This window comes from Ascaphus truei, chromosome 8 (assembly GCF_040206685.1).
Source record: "Ascaphus truei isolate aAscTru1 chromosome 8, aAscTru1.hap1, whole genome shotgun sequence".
NCBI lineage: Eukaryota > Metazoa > Chordata > Amphibia > Anura > Ascaphidae > Ascaphus > Ascaphus truei.
The window spans coordinates 71,802,444-71,825,103 of NC_134490.1; the positions used below are offsets into that span (position 1 = coordinate 71,802,444).

The window sequence follows — 22,660 nt, forward strand, 5'->3', positions numbered from 1 at the left end:
GGTGTCCGCGGGGGTGTCCGTGGGCCTGCGGTACCAATGGTGTGCCCCCAAAAAATAAACAATACTTTTAAATAAATACACCGCCCCCTAACCCATACACTACAGTAATGGGCAAAATTACTATTATCCACATATGGATAATAATGCATTTGCCCATTTCAAATACATTAAGCAGAATAAATAAAATAAATACACCCTTGCCCGGCTGCCACAATGAAGGCCACCCTCATCCTGTCCATGCCCACCTCCGTTGCTGCAAAAAATACACAAGAATAAAAAGAGCCAATCTAATGTCCCCTAACCACATAATTACTTTAGTGGTTAGTAACCGCTATAGTCATTAGGGGTTAAAACTCACTCCCCCACCACTCACTCAGGAGGCCTAACCACCCTCACCCACTACCCATCCGGGAGGCCTACCAACCCTCCCTTGGGGACAATACCCCCTTCCCCCACTCCCACTGCCCACAATAAAAACACTACACAGAACCGCCCCACAATAAACATTACTATATTTAATAAACATTAATACATACAATACCCCCCCTCCCACCACCCCGTACCACCAAACACACATACAGTACAGTAATGGGCAAAATAACTATTATCCAGATATGGATAATAGATTATTTGTCCATTATTAAACACATTAAACAGCATAAATAAAGTTACAAAAATACAGTTCTACTTACCACAGCAATATGAAGGCAATCTGACAGTCACCAATGTCCCTGTCCTCCGTTGCCAGAAAAATACATTGCAAATACATTCTAATGTCACTTAACCCCATATATATAATGGGCATGATTAACCAATATACAAAGAAATGAATACAAATTACCAAAAAATACACAAATATAAACAGCACATCTCAATATCAAATCACATTGCATCGCTAAAGAGCACATTGCCAAACAAAATAAATCTCATCTCCCAAGAAAACACAGCACCTAGCCAAATAAATATATACCAAATGCCAATAAAACAATAGAATTGTACACTGTGTACATGATGCAATTGATCTGTGCATCATGTAACACTATGCCAAATCAATGTTCAAAATAAAAGAAACAATTACAAGCAAGATACAATGCCATCCAAACAAACATAAAATAAAAATAAAGCAAGAAGTAAACAGAAAAAATTACCATCAATTAATCCAATCCAAAATCAATTACAATCCAAATCAATTACACAATTCACTATTCAAAGTCTAAAACCTAACCATTCAGAAATAAATGCATGTTCAAAGTAACACAGTCAGCCAAAATCTTAACTACCAAAAATAAGCAACTATTCAAAAGCAAGCCCCCGCCCCTGAAATAAACTTTTGCAAATACAACAAAAAATTACATCTAACTAAATTAAAATTACATTGCACAAATATTTTTAAACAAAGCAGCAAAATACATGTTAAATACATCAAAACAAGGCAACAATCATTTGCAAAACACCCATTGAGTGTCCCTGTATGTATGTCTATCAATATAGACATACATACATATAGGAGCAATAAATGGGCATAAAAAAACCCCCAAAAAAACCAATCACATTAACAAAAATTAAAAAACCTGAAAAAGTAAAATAACATATATTTCTTTTGTTTCCTTACCTTTAGATAAGCTCACTCACTGAATCCCGGGGACACCGCATACTCTCGCACGCACGATCGGGCAGATTTGAGCTCGGCCGATCCAGAATGCGCTGAACTCCTTAGTGAATCGCGCCTCTGGCTTCAATTTTTAGCGGACGTGAAAAATGTTTTCACGCCGCTAAAAATCTCACTTCTTAGTGCAAAGCCCTCTCTGTCTCTGCCCCTCTATCCGTCCTTGCTCTGACCCTCTTCGTCTCTCCCTTTCTCTCTGTTTTCCATCCTCTCTCTTTCCCCCTATCCCCATTCCCTCTCTCACCCACTGTCACCATCCCCCTTTTCTCCCCCTTCTCCTCCCTCACCCTCTCTGTTTCTCCCCTCTTCTAGGTTCACAATCTCTTCCCATTCACTGATTTCGGAGGGTATGATTATCGGGTTCAGGATACTAATTCCTGTGAACATGGCCACTTACATTACCACAGACGCTCTTTTTTACCTGTAAGACCCATGCGTCCCCCACGTCGTCCATCCAGGCGCTCTATAATACACCCCAGGTTCCAACAAGATGATGCTGATGTATACAGCTTGTTTAAGGTTAGTGCATTCTCACTTTACTTTGATCCTGGTAGGAAAATACCAAGGGGTTGGATATAAAGCTGAGCTCCCTACAATTTCAGCATTACTTAAGTGGCAACCCCCATAGCAAACAAAAGGATTTTGTAAACAGTTCTTCACTACTGTTGGCCGCCTTGTAGGTATATTAATTGTAGTTTTTATTATCGTTTATTTGTAAGCGCCAACGTATTCTCTAGCGGGGTACAATAGGGTTACAGACACATGCACATTACATAAACAGAATAACATACCAAATAAAGACAAACGCAAACAGAAGGTAATGAGGGCCTGTGCCTGAGAGCTTAAAATCTAGAGGGAATAAGGAGCAATGCTGGAACAAATGGTAAAGTGGCTGATCATTGTGGAACAGAGTATGTCTCCGGGTACAGTATGCCGCATTGCTGATCTCATTAAGGTTTGGGGGTGAGGATGTCAGGGGGTGTTAGGGTGGAGTCGTACAGCTGGTCCCAAGGGGGAGATGTAAGAGGTATGCCAGATAGGCTTCCTTGGTGCATTTTCAGGGAGTTTTTAAATGTCTGAATGCTGACGGAGAGTCTGATGGTGCATGATAGGAAATTCCAGAGACAGGGGGCAGTGCGGCAGAAGTCTTGTAGGCGGGAGTGAGAGGAGGTAATAAGGCAGGAGGAAAGGCAAATGTCATGGGCAGAACGTACAAGGCAATTAAGGATATATTTGGGGATGAAGAATGAGATGTGAGGGGGCAGGGTTGTTGAGAGCCAGTGTAGGGATTTGTATAGTGGGGCAGCAGAAATGGAGTAGCTGAGTCTGGCAGCAGCATTTTGGATGGAATGGAGTTGGGACAGGCGGACAAGGAATGCCATCTAGGAGAAAGTTGCAATATGGAAGGTGAGACAGGATGAGTGAGTGAATTAGGATTTTAGTGGCATCATGAGTGAGAAAAGGGCATATCCTAATGATATTTCGGAGGTCGAGGCAGCAGAATTTAGTGATTGTGTGAATGAAGAAGAGGGCAGAGTCAAAGATGACCCCTAGGCAGCGGACTTGTGTTGTTGAAGAAATTGTGGTGTTATTGACTATGAGGGAGAGTTTGGATGCAGGGATGGCAGTGGCAGTTCTGTTTTGGATATGTTAACTTCAGGTAATGGTGGGACATACAAGAGGCGATTGCAGAGAGACACTTGGTGACATGCGACAAAAGAAAGGTGGGTCAGAGGAGGAGAGAGGTCAATTTGGGTATCATCGACATAGAGCTGATACTGAAAGTCAAAAGATTGTATTACGGTATTTCACCAAGAGAAGGTGTAGTGTGAGAATAGAGAAGAAAAAAAGCCCTGCAGCGCATGGATTCAAGTCATCATCCCTGATGTATGGATAGGGAGAAAAAGACAGAAGCAAAAACAGTAGTGTAATGTGTGTATAAGGGCTGAAAAACATACAATGTATATACTAAAATACATACACTGACATGTAACTAGTTCACACTAGGATGAGACTCTTCCACACTGTCAACAATGATGTAAACAGTTAAAACACATTGACATTTGTGAATAGCTTTCCAGCATCAGCTCTGATGCTGGAAAGCCTTCCCACGTCCATCCCTCTGCTGTGAGGTATCTGCGTAGTGTCTGCTTCAGCCGTTTTTTGGTGCCGACTCCTGCCTGTGTGCTGCAGCGGCATCCCTGGCTTGTGCACAGCTTGATTAAGGTCATCCATTGTTTTCATTTGCTTAGGACTTGGTATACACATGCGCACAGATGGCTGATTGGGGAATGGCTGTCTCCGTGAGCTATGGTGTCTTGCGGTGTCCAAAAAGTAATCAAACGTGTTTCGCTCTTGGCTTTGTCAGAGGCAATTGCAGGGAGACAGTTGGTGACGTGCGACAAGAGAAAGGCGGGAGAGGTCAGAGGAGGAGAGAGGTCAATTTGGGTATCATCGACGTAGAGCTGATACTGAAAGTCAAAAGATTGTATTAGTTCACCAAGAGAAGAGGTGTAGAGTGAGAATAGTAGAGGGTCACAGTCAGAGCCTTGTGGGACCCCAACATAAAAAGGTTGTAGAGGAGGTGACACCAGAGAGGGAAACACTGAAAGAGCGGATGGATAGGTAGGACATGAGCCTTGAGAAGGCTGCGTCATAGAGGTCAATAGAGGGTAGAGAGTGCAAAAGAAGGGGGTGATCAACAGTGTCAGTCAGCAGAGAGATCCAGGAGAATTGGTAATGAGAAATTACCCTTAGACTTAGCTGTGAGTAGGTCATTGACCAGTTTTGTTAGTTCTGTCTTGGTAGAGTGTAGAAGACGGAAACCAGATTGCAAAGAGTAAAGCAGGGAGTTGTAGGAGAAAAAGTGAGTGAAGTGGTTGTATAAAAGCCGCTCAAGGACCGGTAGTTTGAAGGCAATGGGGATGGGAATGTGCCGCAATTAACCGAAAATTTAAAAAGTTGATTTAGGGTAGGACCCGCCAGAGAGCGAGCGGAGACGTGAGGGAGTAGGATCAAGGGGCAAGTTGTATGGTGAGATGACGAGGAGCACGGAAACATTTTAGAAAGGTCAAAACAGACCCATTTTGTATAGTATTGTAAATAAATATTTTACAAATAATAACAATAAACATGTAGAGAAAACTGACTTCAACTGCTTGTATCAGGAGTAGCTCAGTGGTAATATGACTACGTCTCAAGAAGATAAATCTCAGTGTTAGCTACTGGTGAGTTTGGACAACATCCTGTGTCAAAGGTACCAAGATTAGACATTAAGCTCTTTGAGGCAGGGACTCATACTGCGACACAAGTCTATGTACAGCTGGAAGGCCACTGTTAGCGCTAAATAAAAAACAAATAGCAATATTATTATTATTATCCACACCCATAGCGACATGATCCTATTTCTGTTCTCAGCAGCATGGCCATATTCACTAACTGGTGCTATTCTATAAGACACCTTCCCGCGCTTGGCGTCATCCTACAGCATATTAAAATGAATAGACTGTAATCTGTCTTTCAGCGCCAGACGATGTCTTATGGACTAGCACCATTTAGTAAATACTCTATAAATAAAGATTAGTCTAAGTAATTTTAATTGCTATTGTCTGATTATATTTTCAGGCCACACGCTTAAAAATAATCACAAGCTCGGACATTAAGAAGCCTGTGACCTGCTGGGAACCTAGAGTTGGACTCATGGTCCCACAACTTACAAACAGGTTTACATGTAAGAACATCTCCCTTGTAAATACTTTTACACACAGCCCTGGCATTCTACCTCCTGCATGAGGAACCTCTGTTATAAGAACGACCCTTTATATGAATGTCTTTCTCCGCAAAAAGTGTCTTTCTATGGGAAAGAACACACCCCCTACAAGAACATCACAGCCCCCTATGTGCCCCTTTCTATAGGGTGAACCCCTGTTATAAGGATGCCCCTTATAAGGACATCACGGCCCCCAGTGTGTTCTTTCCTACATGAGGAAGTCCTGCCATAAAAACGCCAAAAGTGCATCACCGCCATTATTTGCATGTTCCCGTGGGTGCATCCCCTGTAGTCGGAAGCTTTGCCTCCTATGAGAGGAATCTCTTATTCACCCTGCTTTGTCTCATCATGTAGCTATGCCCATGGGAGGGGCGGCTCACCCATTCATGGAACCAGTAGACAGCCAAATCCCAACCCTGCAGGAAAAGGCTGAAACAGTCCGGACGGACTTCCCCGAGGCTGAAACAGTCCGGACGTACTTCCCCGAGACCTGGATATGGGAGCTGACAGCTGTGGGGTGAGTGACTGCCAAAGAGTGTGGGGAAAATCAAAGGAGTGTGATAAAGAATGAGATAGAGTCAATGAGGGGGGGGGGGGGGAGAACACACAACAAGATCCTCTACCCAAGCCTGCCTCATCTCTGCTCCTCCTGTCTCTCCTGAAATATGTATTCTGTAATGCCCCACTCCACCTATCTATAAATAGAGAAATAATCTTCTAGTAGTAATGGCAGTGTCTCTGAAGCGGTATTTCCAGTTCCTTGTGGCCTTAATTAAATATCTTTCTGTGTGTGTCGATATTCCTTCCTGGTTGACTCGTGTTATTAACTTGATCTCTTGTTAAAGTATTTGCTCATTATGAATATTCATCTTCTCAGTCTGTTGTGAGAAGGATTTCAAGATTCCTCAAATTTGCATCTAGTTAATTATTCTACAGCAGCTCTGACTATCACTCGGGGACCGAACCTGGGTGCTCTGTGTTAAAATGAGACCCTCTGGCCTTCTGTTCTCTGTGATGCTTTTCACTGTGGGCTCTAATCCCAGTGCCTCTGTACATCACTTCTGTATCTCTACCAGTATCTGTGACTCCATCTCAAACAGTTTCTATCTGTTTCTTACCTTCTATCTATTACTGTCTGTCCCTCAGAGAGTCTGGGAGTGCTGATCTCCATCACTCGGCCCCAGACACCATCACAGACTGGAGCGCAGGAGCCTTCTGCATGGGGCCCAGCGGTTTCGGCCTCTCCTCCCCGGCCTCCCTTCGCACCTTCCAGCCTTTCTTTGTGGAGCTCACTCTGCCGTACTCTGTGGTGCGAGGAGAGACTTTCACTCTCAAAGCCTCTGTCTTCAACTACCTGAAGCAGTGCATCAAGGTGACAGCGCAGCGCTCTCTGCATCTCTCTGACCTCTCTATAGAGGCATTAGTGATCACCTCCATGGCAGACACTACAGGCCTCAGACCTCTTCCTGCTGCGGACACCTGTAGAGCATTGCTGCTATCCAGCCCTCACCTGTTGGGCCCTATTAAACCCCTTTTTTCTGACAGGTTCAGGCCACTCTGAAGCCGTCCCTAGAGTTGCAGGAGGAGCCATGTGCTGACTGTCAGTACAGCAGCTGCCTGTGTGCAGACGAGAGCAAAACCTTCTACTGGAGCCTCACTGCCACCAAACTGGGTGAGGCCTGATCCTGTAACCAACTATAAGTAATGACACCCCAAACTGGGTGAGACCTGACCCTGTAACCAACTATAAGTAATGAAACCTCAAATTGGTGAGACCTGATCCTTTACCTAATTATAATTAGGACACCCCAAACTAGGTATGTCTTTATTTATATAGCGCCATTAATGTACACAGCGCTTCACAGTAGTAATACACTTTACAATCATATAAATACAGTAACAAATAACACATCATGGGAATAAGTGCATCAGACATAAAAGTAACATTGTGGAAGAGGAGTCCCTGCTACGAAGAACTTACAAACTAATTGGTAGGGAGAACGTACAGAGACAGTAGGCACATTGTACAGACCCTCTCTCTACCTCTCTATCTCTCTCTTTGACTCTCTGTTGTCTTACCTTCCCCCTCCCCAGGAGAAGTTAATATCACAGTGCAGACAGAGGCTCTGGACACGCGAGATTTGTGCCATAATGAGGTTCCAATTGTCCCCAAGCAGGGGAGTATCGACACAGTGATAAGGCCACTGCTTGTGCAGGTCAGTCTCCCTTCATGCTCTCAGTACTGTGCAGAAGCAGTTATGGAAATGACAAAACAGATAACAAACTAAATAGAATAGATGGGGAAATAGCAAGGGGTTATGGAGGTAAAATGGGGGCAAGTGCGAGTTTGACGAGCAGCGAGACACCCATAGTACGAACAGATAATACTAGAAAACTGCACCTGGATTGAAAACTGGTTGAAGGACAGACAACAGAGGGTTGTCATAAATTTAACTTTTTCAGGTTGGGATAAAGTCGTGAGTGGAGTACTTCAGGGATCCGTACTGGGACCCCTGCTTTTTAACTTGTTTATTAATGACCTTGAGCTGGCATAGAGAGCAAAGTCTCCATCTTTGCTGATGACACTAAATTGTGTAAGGTAGTAGAATCAGAGCAGGATGTCATTTCTCTCCAGAAGGGCTTGGAGAGACTTCAAACTTGGGCAAGGAAAATGGCAGATGAGGTTTAATACAGATAAATGTAAGGTTATGCATTTGGGAAGCAAGAATAAACAGACAACTTACAAATTAAATGGGGATAAACGAGGGGAATCCTTGATTGAGAAGAATTTAGGAGTGCTGGTAGACAGGGCCACCAACAGGGGGGTCTGCCGGGGTTGGTGTCCCAGGTCCGCTTGCTGGGGGGGACCTGGCCGGCGCTGCACATTTCCCCCGACCTGGCCAGGCCCTGCTGCCGGTCACGGTCAGGGCCCGGCCCTCAGCTGCCTCTTCCTTTCTCTGCGCCAAGCTTTCACTGCCGGCGCTCGACGGGACTCTCTGAATAAGCTTGGCCCAGCTTCTGGCGCGTCATGTGATGACATCAGAGAGTCCCATCGCGGGCCTGCAGTGGATTCTCGGCAGCGTGGGGCAGAGAAAAGAAGAGGCTTGCAGGCAGCTGAAAGCGCAGGCCTTGCTGCGACCGGCAGCAGGGCCTGGCCAGAGGTCGGGGTAAATCTGCAGCGCAGGCCAGGCCACCCCCAGCCAGCAGAACCCCTCAGACGCCTGGCCTGAGCCAAGGTAAGTCTGTATTTTTATATGTATTGGGGGACTTGGGAGCATTCTATGTATTGGGGGGCTTGTGGGAATTTTTATATGGGTTGGGGTATTTTTTATATGTATTGGGGAGGATTATTAAAAAAAAAACATACAGTATATATTGTGTGTGTGTGTGTGTGTGTGTGTGTGTGTGTGTGTGTGTGTGTGTGTGTGTGTGTGTGTGTGTGTGTGTGTGTGTGTGTGTATATATATATATATATATATATATATATATATATATATATATATATATATATATATGTGTGTATGTATATATATATATATAATCTGAAATGTTCAGGGCACTCAAAGGGGAAAAAGTAAAAGGAACAAACTAATCTGATCAGTTGTGGTGCTCACAGTGCGGCCAGGACCACCATCCAGCAACAAAAATAGATAAATACCCAGTATAGAAGAATCTGGAGCACTCACAAATTCGAAAAATACAATTTAATGAAGTAACACAGGTATCAGGGTGTAATCACAGAAAATAGAAGCAACGTTTCGGACCCACTGGCCCTTTCTCAATAATCTGACATCCATTGTGAACATTTATAATGCTATCAATCAGCATTTTTTGGTTCCAAAAGTTCCCCACCCAGGCTCTTACGGTGGATCATCAACTTTCCACACCAATAAAAAGCAAGAGCGCGGACTGAACACTCTCCTACGGTGGCTCATATTGGACAAAAACATACACTTCAAAAACAAAATTACAACTTTGCATACCAAAACAGAGAAAGGACATATAATGCTCAATCCTTGGTGTAATAAATGTAATAACTGTATATAAGGGGTAGGAAGGATATTGTAACTGTATAATGTACACTAAACAGCTGAAAAAACGAAGCAGCTGTATCTCTTAACCCCATGCCCATGCACACTGCCATATGGTTGAATATAAGAAAAACCTTGCTATGGAACTCCTATTCGTCCAATATACATGTGGGGCATAAAGGTACTGCATATAAAGGCAGTTGCTGTTCCTGATTCCCTCTCGCCTAATCAGCTGTTCGCTTCTAGTGCGGCTCTCCTGCCAATGCAAAAAGATGCACAGTCTCATGTGCGCATGTGCTTACAGTGAGACCGGACAGATACTGAAGCCGTACCTAGCCTAACCATACCCATATGTACAGCATCTAGTACCCCAATCTGTGTAAATAAAGCATATATGTAGAATAGACACATAAGGGACCACACTATATTGTATCTATACAAAAACAGTCCATGTACAGGTATATCAAACGAAGGACCACTATGCATCAACATCCACCACAATGATATCATGAATATTGTATGCTGAGACCAACCAATTAGTTATATATAACTCATGTAACATAATTATGTACATTATACTTCATTGGTACAAAACGCATCCTTGCTATATGTTACCCTGTTACACCTAACATAAAGATAGTCAGACAGCAACATAGGAACAGTCCATTTGTCGAGCCCCAGTGGTGTATTCAGCTTTGATGCTCAACAATACATGGTCTGAAAAATAGAAAATATTAAATATAACAATGAGTTAGTGTCCCTATGTGGCCATGTCACCTAACTGGTCAACTAGGATGCAAATTAAAGTCCAAATAAGACACGAAGGTGAGAACCCACGTGTCTAAAATAAAATCAATTTTAAAAGACCGGATGGAGACCCGAATCTGGAATATTCTAAACAGCCACAATCTAAATATATGTACCAATACAACGGACCCAAGACGGAACAAAGAAAGTCAGAAGACTATGATGTCATCACATCAGTCAACCATGACCAGGCTAGATCTAATGTTTAAAAGGGGACCCTCAATAGTAACAACCACATACTATCAGGCTTTACAGACTATCAGAGGTAGCCCCACACCAACCGTCCACAACTCCCCAAGGGCAACCTACTGTGATATGCCATAGGCGACAGCCATAGTGGTGGGATATACTGACATGCTCTTGTATGCCAGTGGGAGGCCTCTGCAATTGGTACCTAAGGATCTGAAGTGAAACGACAAAAACTGGTTTGAGTGATAGGTGAACTATGGCACTCATCTCTCATCCCAAACGTCGTACACAAAGAGACACACTAGGACAGGACAGTGAACAGGTCCCGCTATATTAGCGACATCATATTCCCTGTTCAAGCCCCCTGGATGTAGCGTACCCAATTCCCGAATCCAGAATGCCCCCCTTTTCCTGAGTGCACGTACCCTATTTCCACCACGCCGTGGTTTAGCCACCACTTCTATTATCTGAAACCGTAATTGGCTCACATTGTGCCCCGCTTGTACGAAGTGTGAGGACACGGGTTGGTCCAGCACTTTATATCTAATAGTAGATTTGTGCTGACTAATTCGTTCTTTAGCTTTGCGAATTGTTTCGCCTACATATGCCAACCCACAGGGACATTTGAGTAAATACACCACAAAGTCAGTATTACATGTGGTATAGTCCCTTATCTGATACCTTTTGCCCGTACGTGGATGCGAAAAAGAGGAACCCTTCTGCACATTACCACACTGTGCGCACGTCAAACATGGAAAGGTACCTTGAATAGGTATACCTTTAAAGCGAGATCCTTGTATTTTCGCTGAGCCAAGGTCTGCTCTGACCAATGCATCCCGTAATGTGGGAGCCCTTCTGTATGACATCAAAGGTGGAGCCGTTAATAAACTGTCCAATATTGGATCTAATCTAATCAAGGGCCAATATTTTCTAAGGATTCTATTAATCTTTGGACTTGCTATTCTATATGTACTTACAAAAGATATTCTTTGTAACTTAGTTTTGGTTCTGGTAGATTTTAGCAAAGTCTCCCTGTCAAGATTATCAACCCTTGTTCTTTCATTAGTGAGATCACTAATCAGGTAACCCCGGTCCTCAAATTTCTTAGTCATAGCTGTCAGTTGGTTCTTAAGTCTATTGGGTTCACCCACAATTCACTTAACACGAAAGAATTGACTTCTTGGTAATGCCCGAATGGTACTGGGAGGATGGAAACTACTGTAGTGTAGCAAAGTATTGCGGTCAGTAGTTTTAGAGAATAAATCTGTTTGTAGTTCCCTGCCCTTTTGTAAACATTGGTGTCCAGGAAACAAATTTCCTGGGCATCCTGATGTGCTGTAAACGAAATGGTAGGTATTCACCCATTCAAATATGTATTTAACACAGAAAGGTCATCCGAGGTACCCGTCCACACAAAGAAAATGTCGTCTATATATCTCAACCATGAGAGTGCAAATCTCTTAAATAGTATATGGGGGTATAGACGAATCTTTCCTCGAACAGATTCATGAATATATACGCATATGTTGGGGCCACATTGGACCCTATAGCCATACCTCTTATTTGATTATCCTCAAAGAGGAAATAGTTGTCATGCAATATGATCTTCAAAAGCTTAATCAGTACTTCACGTTCAATGGATGACAGGTGGTTCTGCTGGATCAGATAGAAATCAACAGCCCCCACCCCCTCCACATGAGTAATGGAGGTGTAGAGGCTGCCGAGATCCAAAGTGACCAGCACCGACTCACATGTGATGTTATGCAGCTGTCTGATGTGTAAAAGGAACTGCATAGTATCTTTAAGGAACGAAGGTCCCATTTCTACCAGTGGTCTAAGGATGCGATCTAGGAAAATGGATATAGGTTCAAAAATGTAACCTGTCCCTGCCACTATGGGTCTCCCTGGTGGATTCCCTAGCCGTTTATGGATTTTGGGGTGTACATAGATGACTTTGATCATAGGTTCCTCCATTGTTAGATATAACCGTAGTTGTTTCGTAATGGTCCGTCCACCCCTGCCTTCTCCAAAATCCCCTGGATAACGTTATAAATACCCAAAGTGGGGTCTCCTTGTAGTGGTCTATAGTTCTCTAGATTCGATTGCTGTCTTAAAATGTCAGCCCTATACTGGGATCTATCCATCACCGCTATCGCTCCCCCTTTTTCTGCAGGTTTTATAACAATGGCCTTGTTGTTTTTAAGACCATTGACTGCCAAACGCTCCTGTCTAGAAAAGTTGGTGCTAGCAGAATTCCTATTACCAATAAGGCCCTTAGCCTGTAACTTTTCAAGTTCACGTATAGTGGATTGAATGTAGGCCTCAACCAGATGATTGGTAAATGGTGGGCTGCGTGTGCTTTTACGTTTAAGGCCAACCGCTAATTCTATAAGGGAAGTATCTGTCCCAACAACTCCTGCCGCAGTTACGTTAATGGTCCCTGCCTGAGTTTCCAACCCATCCTGCTCTACATGCCTTCCTCAATGGGCAAAAAAAGCCTTCCTTCTTAAATTGCGAAAAATACGCGCAATGTCCAGATCTAATTCAAAATTGTCAAGTCTTTTGCATGGGGCAAATGACAACCCGCGCTGTAAGATCTTATCTTCCATGTCCGTTAAAGTGTATGCAGATATATTCACCACTAATGATGGGTCTTCGTTACAATCATGTTCCTCGACTCTGGTACTTCCTTCTTTTCCTGGTAACAATTTCCTTTCTGAAGTCCTCCACTGTCTTATCCATTTTCGTTTTGAGGCTATCCATCTCTTCAACTATCATATTATTGATCTTCATCTTTTCCTCTATCACTTTGATCTTCTCCTGAACCACTGTCAATTCTAGTTGGATATGCTCTATGGTTAAAATACTGTAATGATGTCAAATGAACATTTATTCAATATTTTCTCAAATTTGTCCGTATACTCTTTATTATCAGTAAACATCGTCGGGCGCAGTGACATCCATAGGCCCCTCGGGATCCTTCTAACCCTATAATATTCCGCCAGGGTTATTCCATGTAATTCTAAATTGGTTTGCTGTTTCATAGCTTTCTCCAGATCTCTTGATAAATTCTCACTATCCGGTGTAGTTAAAAAATCACGTTCTCCCCTCATAAGGGTTGTGATCCTAGCGGCATCAATGTCACTATATGAAAACACCCCATGACTAGCCCCCATTGCCTGTGTGTTCAAAACTTCCATATTGGCGGACCAACGTCTAAATATATAAACTAGCAATACAATGCTAGAGAAAAAACTGAAAACAGATATATAACAAAATCCTACTAAATAAAGCCTTAATGTATATACAGGGGCTTCCCACTCCTAGATAAATGGAGCGGTGCCTCCTGAACAAAGTGATCAACAGATAATATATCAATAACAGAAATGTTCATGGAACTCAAAGGGGAAAAAGTAAAAGGAACAAACTTATCTGATCAGTCGTGGTGCTCACAGTGCAGCCAGGATCACCATCCAGCAACAAAACGAGGTCCCATCATTAGTGGTGAATATATCTGCATACACTTTAACGGACATGGAAGATAAGATCTTACAGCGCGGGTTGTCATTTGCCCCATGCAATAGACTTGACAATTTTGAATTAGATCTGGACATTGCGCGTATTTTTCGCAATTTAAGAAGGAAGGCTTTTTTTGCCCATTGAGGAAGGCATGTAGAGCAGGATGGGTTGGAAACTCAGGCAGGGACGATTAACGTAATTGCGGCAGGAGTTGTTGGGACAGATACTTCCCTTATAGAATTAGCGGTTGGCCTTAAACGTAAAAGCACAAGCAGCCCACCATTTACCAATCATTAGGTTGAGGCCTACATTCAATCCACTACACGTGAACTTTAAAAGTTACAGGCTAAGGGCCTTATTGGTAATAGGAATTCCGCTAGCACCAACCTTTCTAAACAGGAGCGTTTGGCAGTCAATGGTCTTAAAAACAACAAGGCAATTGTTATAAAACCTGCAGAAAAAGGGGGAGCGATAGCGGTGATGGATAGATCCCAGTATAGGGCTGACATTTTAACACAGCTATCGAATCTAGAGAACTATAGACCACTACAAGGAGACCCCACTTTGGGTATTTATAATGTTATCCAGGGGATTTTGGAGAAGGCAGAGGTGGACAGGACCATTACGAAACAACTACGGTTATATCTAACAATGGAGGAACCTATGATCCCAGTCCCCTATGTACCCCCAAAATCCATAAACGGCTAGGGAATCCACCAGGGAGACCCATAGTGGCAGGGACAGGTTACATTTTTGAACCTATATCCATTTTCCAAGATCACATCCTTAGACCACTGGTAGAAATGGGACCATCGTTCCTTAAAGATACTATGCAGTTCCTTTTACACATCAGACAGCTGCATAACATCACATGTGAGTCGCTGCTGGTCACTTTGGATCTCGGCAGCCTCTACACCTCCATTACTCATGTGGAGGGGGTGTGGGCTGTTGATTTCTATCTGATCCAGCAGAACCACCTGTCATCCATTGAACGTGAACTACTGATTAAGCTTTTGAAGATCATATTGCATGACAACTATTTCCTCTTTGAGGATAATCAAATAAGAGGTACGGCTATGGGGTCCAATGTGGCCCCAACATATGCGAATATATTCATGAATCTGTTCGAGGAAAGATTCGTCTATACCCCCATATACTATTTAAGAGATTTGCACCTCATGGTTCAGATATATAGATAACATTTTCTTTGTGTGGACGGGTACCTCGGATTACCTTTCTGTGTTCATTACATATTTTAATGGGTGAATACCTACAATTTCGTTTTCAGCACATCAGGATGCCCAGGAAATTTGTTTCCTGGACACCAATGTTTATCAAAGGGCAGGGGAACTACAAACAGATTTATTCTCTAAAACTACTGACCGCAATACTTTGCTACACTACAGTAGTTTCCATCCTCCCAGTACCATTCGGGCATTACCTAGAAGTCAATTATTTCGTGTTAAGAGAATTGTGGGTGAACCCAATAGACTTAAGAACCAACTGACAGCTATGACTAAGAAATTTGGGGACCAGGGTTACACGATTAGTGATCTCACTAATGAAAGAACAAGGGTTGATAATCTTGACAGGGAGACTTTGCTAAAATCTACCAGAACCAAAACTAAGTTACAAAGAATACCTTTTCTAAGTACATATAGTACAGCAAGTCCAAAGATTAATAGAATCCTTAGAAAATATTGGCCCTTGATTAGATTAGATCCAATGTTGGACAGTTTATTTACGGCTCCACCTTTGATGTCATACAGAAGGACACCCACATTACGGGATGCATTGGTCAGCCAAAATACAAGGATCTCGCTTTAAAGGTATACCTATTCAAGGTACCTTCCATGTTTGTCGTGTGCACAGTGTGGTAATGTGCAGAAGGGTTCCTCTTTTACGCATCCACGTACGGGCAAAGGTATCAGATAAGGAACTATGCCACATGTAATACTGACTTTGTGGTGTATTTACTCAAGTGTCCCTACGGGTTGGCATATGTAGGTGAAACAATTCGCAAAGCTAAAGAACGAATTAGTCAGCACAAATCTACTATTAGATGTAAAGTGCTGGACCAACCCATGTCCTCACACTTTGTACAAGTGGGGCACAATGTGAGCCAATTATGGTTTCAGATAATAGAAGTGGTGGCTAAACCACGATGTGGTGGAAATAGGGTAAGTGCACTCAGGAAAAGGGGGGCCTTCTGGATTCGGGAATTGGGTACGCTACATCCAGGGGGCTTGAACCGGGAATATTATCTCGCTAATATAGCGGGACTTGTTCACTGTCCTGTCCTAGTGTGTCTCTTTGTGTACGACGTTTGGGATGAGAGATGAGTGCCATAGTTCACCTATCACTCAAACCAGTTTTTGTCTTTTCACTTCAGATCCTTAGGTACCAATTGCAGAGGCCTCCCACTGGCATACAAGAGCATGTCAGTATATCCCACCACTATGGCTGTCGCCTATGGCATATCACAGTAGGTTGCCCTTGGGGAGTTGTGGACGGTTGGTGTGGGGCTACCTCTGATAGTCCGTAAAGCCTGATAGTATGTGGGTGTTTCTATTGAGGGTCCCCTTTAAACATTCCGTCTTGGGTCCGTTGTATTGGTACATATATTTAGATTGTGGGTGTTTAGAATATTCCAGATTCGGGTCTCCATCCGATCTTTTAAAATTGATTTTATTTTAGACACGTGGGTTCTCACCTTCGTGTCTTATTTGGACTTTAATTTGCATCCTAGTTGACCAGTTAGGTGACATGGCCACATAGGGACACTAACTCGTTGTTATATTTAAAATTTTCTATTTTTCAGACCATTACTGTTGAACATCAAAGCTGAATACACCACTGAGGCTCGACAAATGACTGTTACTATGTTGCTGTCTGACTATCTTTATGTTAGGTGTAACAGGGTAACATATAGCAAGGATGCGTTTTGTACCAATGAAGTATAATGTACATAATTATGTTACATGAGTTATATATAACTAATTGGTTTGTCTCAGCATACAATATTCATGGTATCATTGTGGTGGATGTTGATGCATAGTGGTCCTTCGTTTGATATACCTGTACATGGACTGTTTTTGTATAGATACAATATAGTGTGGTCCCTTATGTGTCTATTCTACATATATGCTTTATTTACACAGATTGGGGTACTAGATGCTGTACATATGGGTATGGTTAGGCTAGGTACGGCTTCAGTATCTGTCTGGTCTCACTGTATGCACATGCGCACATGAGACTGTGCATCTATTTGCATTGGCAGGAGAGCCGCACCAGAAGCGAACAGCTGATTAGGCGAGAGGGGATCTGGTAAGGAACAGCAACTGCCTTTATATGCAGTACCATTATGCCCCACATGTATATTGGACGAATAGGAGTTCCATAGCAAGGTTTTTCTTAGATTCAATCATATGGCAGTGTGCATGGGCACGGGGTTAAGAGATACAGCTTCTTCGTTTTTTCAGCTGTTTAGTGTACATTATACAGTTCCAATATCCTGCCTGCCCCTTATATACAGTTAATACATTTATTACACCAAGGATTGAGCATCATATGTCCCTTCTCTGTTTTGGTATGCAAAGTTGTAATCTTGTTTTTGAAGTGTATGTTTTTGTCCAATATGAGCCACCGTAGGAGCCTGGGTGGGGAACTTTTGGCACCAAAAAATGCTGATTGATAGCATTATAAATGTTCACAGTGGATGTCAGATTATGTGGGGGAGCTTGAGAAAGGGCCAGTGGGTCCGAAACGTTGCTTCTTTTTTCTGTGATTACCTCCTGATGCTTGTGTTACTTCATTAAATTGTATTTTTCGAATTTGTGCGTGCTCCAGATTCTTCTATACTGGGTAGATAGATAGATAGATAGATAGATAGATAGATAGATAGATAGATAGATAGATAGATAGATATATGTAGCCCTGGTAAGAAATGTGGCTATAGTTCTATCCTCCTCCTGGTATAATCCCTGGTAAGGGCAGGTGCCAGGAGTTATCATGGGTTTCCCCCTCTTCAAGCACTTGCCCTGAATGGTGGAGGTAGGTCACCTGACCCTGTGTCAAAGCAAGAGACACAGGGGCGGTGCCTGCTGAGATTATAAAAGAGCAGTGCATTTCCTATTTAGTGGGTGTTCTGTCAGTCTGACAGAAGTGATAGTAAGTTAGTGAGGAGAGGAGTGATAAGCTCATGTGTAGAGCTGATATACCTGTAGTCAGAAAGGTGGACCAAATACCTCTCACCCTGCATAGGGGGTGAGGGAAGAGCTAGCCCCGCTCTGGATGCCTGTGGTCCAGAGTGGTGGTAGAGAACATCCAGAGGGAGAACAGTTAGTGGACTGTGCATCAACTGTACCTGTCGGCTGCTGCTGCCCAAGAGAATAAAGAGACTTCTGCTTGTACTGTAAAACATAATCCGTGTGTGATACTGGAATCTCTCATCCCTGTGGGGAATCTCTGTGGTAAGGATTCCACCCCGCATTCCTGGGGCTGACTATAGATAGAGGCGTTGCACATTGAACAAAGACGAAAGACATCCACCCCAGTAACCTGTTCCTGTTATCCCCCATGTCATCGCGGGAGACTCAGGCCCTCCTGTGGCCAGCAGGTATGCACCACACAGAGACATCTAGTCAGACCCCAGAACACCTTAGGGGACCTGATCTGCGATTAGGGGAGGAAGAGGGGCTAGAGTTGGAGGCGCTGCTGAGATAAACAGGACAGGTTTTCAGCGAAGCAGAGCTGAAAGTAACATGTACTGCACCGACACACTTTATTCGAGCAAATACCCAGTATGTACCTAGCAGATACCTGGAATGCGCCGCTCCTCACCTCTGACAAGCCCCGTTGCGTTTGCCTTCCCAGCCTGGGTTCATGCCTGGCTGACGGGCAGCTGATCTGTTAAATGATAATGATTAGGATTTAATAGGCTGCAATGCTTCGCGTGTCTACCAGATGGCATAAATTCATGAATTGTAATGCAGTATATATATATATATATATATACTGTGCAGTATTGCAGCCAGCGGGAATAAAATGCTTCAATCCCTGCCTGGAAAATACCTCAATGCACTCGGGCAGAAAACAGTCACAAACCTCAATACACCCGGGTATACCCGAATTCGTGGGACTAGCCGAGCTCGAATAAAGTGTGTCGCCAGTGTACACTTTCAGAGCAAGCGCTGCAGAAGGATGAGCATTTTTGCAGACTAGGGGTTTACAGGAGAGACCGTCCCCTCGCACAGTACACCCTAGGTGCCCTAGGAGGGTGATGTAAATTTGGGTAAAGAGGCTATAGCTGTTCTAGTCGCCTTGTGGCATATAGTGTAGGATTCCTGTGAGGGTAGCCTGTTAACTAGGTCAGGGACTTCAGCATAGGGTTTGCACTATGAGTGTCCAAAAGTAGGTTGACGCCCAGTACTTAGGAATGCCAAGTACACTAGCCAGTATCCAGAAAACTCACCACAGAATGCTTGTAATGAACCGTCAGCAAGTGTGGTGTACAAGGAGAGAGTTCTGCCTAGCCTGGGGTATGCCATGCGTTATATTCATTGGTTAGAGCACCGTTGAAAGTAGTAAGTGTATAGGAACGAGTTGCACTATAGGCACTGAGAGTAGCGCTATCGTGGGTTTAGAGGGCTTACTAAAGATGGCGGCGAGAGATACATGTGCTCTGCGGGGCATAGAGGAGGTTAAAATGGTGACAGCTGCGTCATTCACTGCAACGCGGGTTGCAGCCGATCCAAAATGGTGACTCCCGCCTAGCCTAGATCGCGCACGTGCTGCGTGCAAGCAGGCTGTATGAGAAATGTGGCGAGAGATGTGCAGGGGTTTGGCGCCAAACCCAGATCCCCAGCCAAAAGAAGAGAGCGGCGCGAAAGCCGAAGCCACACCCACCTGTGCAGTGACTGGCCGACGGACGAAGCCACGTCACACAAAGAGAGAGTGCCCCTCCTCTTGTTTCCACCAGAGGGAGGGGGCACACTGAGAACCAATCCCAACAGTCCTCCCAGCGGAAGGAGGGACAGGAAGTGAGGCTGAGGAACTTCAGTTCTGCTTGACTGGTGAAGGAGAAGGAGCTGATTGCGAAACCAGCACGCTGAGCGAATCAACCCCCGCGCAAAAGATGGCTGACCTAAGCATAACCACTTATCAGCTTCAAGGAGGCCTCCTGGTTGTAGAGGTTGATGGCCGAGAATATCTGCGGTGCCAGTGCGTCCAATGCAGGTCACCCGGACTGGCCCCAAGTACTACGGCACGGTGCCAACAGTGTGGCACCTTCTACCTCTGGCCTATCGAGCCATGCCCTAAAATAATGACCCAGCGAGATGCCTCTTCAGCGACGCTGATCGAGGTAGAGGAGGCGGAGGCGAAGGCTGCCCTGGTCCCATATGTCACCCCTGCGGTAGGGACCCAGGCCCAGCCACCAAGAGATGCCCCGACGGAGGAGAGCGCGACCGCAGTGGAGGTACCGGAGCGGGCCCGTTTCGTGCCTATACCCACTGGCGGTGCTGCAAGGACTCGAGGTGATTCCAGCGGAGGAGCCGTTGCACTCCTCGTCGGATGAGAGAGACAGCCTGTCATCGGTGGTGATGCGCCGGCCGGCGGACCACCCCAGCTGTAAAGAAGAAGTTCCACTTACGCTAGAGATGGAGCAGACGAATCCGGAGACCCCCCGACGGCGAGCGCTAGTGCGGCCTGAACCGCGTAGAAGTCCCACGGCCGTGGCGACTCCCAGTGCAGCGGAGATGGGATCCGGGATGGCTCCGGAGGAATCAACGAGCATCGCAAGACAGCGGAGAGGTAAGAGGACATCACCACCCCCTTATTCCCGCCTGGTGAAGGTGGAACCTGTGGAGAGAGATGGGCTGGAGGCCTACCTGCCCGTCCGCGACCCTGATGGTCCACCACCGCTCCTTCCGGTCCTCGACGCACTTCCGGTGCGAGACCAAGGAGCGGATGGAGATTCCGCGACGACCAGTGATGATGTCACTTCCAGGTCAGACTGGCGCAGAGGCCCGGAAGCTTTGATTGCTTCACTAAAGAAAGCTGGGCTGGAACATGCTTTCGAGGAGTTTAAGGCCCAAGTAGCCAAGCAGGGAGCCTGAAGCGCTGATGCAAGAGACAGTAAGAAAATACCTACCGGTCGTGGCATCAATGTAATGGACTATGGCGATCCTATGGTCACCGCCCCTGGTGCCATTGCCACAGCCACTGCCCCGTCACGTGTCGTGCCACCGGGTCCTAGTGGGAGTGAGCTGGATAAGACGCCCAAGTTTTCAACTGATTGGCAGGATTGGGTGACAAGTGATGAGGGTTCTGATGGGGAGATAACATTGTCAAGTGTTGTACATGTACCTAACCCCACTGTGTTTAATCCTGTTCCTAGAGGTAGGGCCCGAGTGTCCGAGTCTACTGCAAAAGCGGGTCCTGTAAGTCCCAAACCACCTAAGATGAACCCCACAATATATAAGAATGTCATTAGAGCGAGGCATAAAGGCTCGCACTCTGCAGAGGCAGCGACATCCTGTGTATCCTCCAGAGCGGAGTCTGAGGAAGGTATGAGTGTGTCATCCTCATGTGAGCTCCGAGATAAATGGTGGGCCCCGTTATTCACAGGATATCATGAGGGGATGGACCGCACCAGATTTGTACTAATAAAGAAAGATACTGTAGATCACTGGTGGGACGTAGGCATCTATTGTCCACAGGAGGTTGCCGACGAGTTAGATAACAGGTGGAGAGAAATTATGCAAAAAGTGATTACCCCCAAAGGCTCATCTATTCTGTACGATGATATTCCGCCTGAGGAGCCAAAGCTCTGGGTACTGCCAGGAAAGGCTGGGAACCGGAACCTTATTAAGTTAAGTAGGGCAGACAGAGCCCTAGCGGCAAGATACCGGCAATCTCATGGATATGAGTTTCCATATGTGTCAGAGCCGATTATGCAGGAGATCGAGGACCAGAGAGATACCTAGCTCAGAGATGCAGTCCTGGAGCACTTAAGAATTAAGTTTGGTAGCACTGCCTACATAAGGTAAGACAAAATATGTTCTGTGATGAAGGCTTGGAGTACAGGCAGGAACATATTTATGCATAAAATTCTGTACAGACCGGAGAATAGGCCTGTACAACCCTTCTTTGTTAAAATTGTAGATCACAACGGGCGGGAATTGAAGAAGCCTGATCCCCATCATTACTATTGAATTCAGGTTCTCTATGTTGGGAGTTTCCCACTCTGTTATGTCACCATCATGGGTGTAACAGTCTAGTGTACACAATATTGATTAACTATGTTTTGTATGTTCACATATTGTTTACCTGCAGGATGGTTCAGCAAATTAGGTCCAAGTGGGCACCATTGGATTCCACCTGAGGGAGAGTGTAGCCCTGGTAAGAAATGGGACTGTAGTTCTATCCGTCTCCTGGTATAATCCCTGGTAAGGGAAGGTTGCCAGGAGTTATCATGGGTTTCCGCCACTTTCAGCACTTTCCCTGAATGGTGGAGATAGGTCACCTGACCTTGTGTCAAAGCAAGAGACACAGGGGCGGTGCCTGCTGAGATCATAAAAGAGCAGTGCATTTCCTATTTAGTGTGTGTTCTGTCAGTCTGACAGTGGTGATAGTGAGTTAGTGAGGAGAGGAGTGATCAGCTCATGAGTACAGCTG

At 44.7% G+C, this 22,660-nt stretch overlaps 1 protein-coding gene across 1 annotated transcript in view; it reads left to right on the forward strand.

Moving 5' to 3' along the window:
• Positions 1–22,660, forward strand: part of LOC142501950 (alpha-2-macroglobulin-like protein 1) — a 101,495-nt gene that overhangs the window by 34,950 nt on the left and 43,885 nt on the right. The window contains exons 16-21 of the mRNA XM_075612580.1: positions 1,979–2,185; positions 5,291–5,396; positions 5,790–5,952; positions 6,582–6,807; positions 6,981–7,107; positions 7,530–7,651. Of these exons, the coding sequence (XP_075468695.1) occupies positions 1,979–2,185; positions 5,291–5,396; positions 5,790–5,952; positions 6,582–6,807; positions 6,981–7,107; positions 7,530–7,651 (951 nt within the window). The remainder of the gene's footprint in view (positions 1–1,978; positions 2,186–5,290; positions 5,397–5,789; positions 5,953–6,581; positions 6,808–6,980; positions 7,108–7,529; positions 7,652–22,660) is intronic.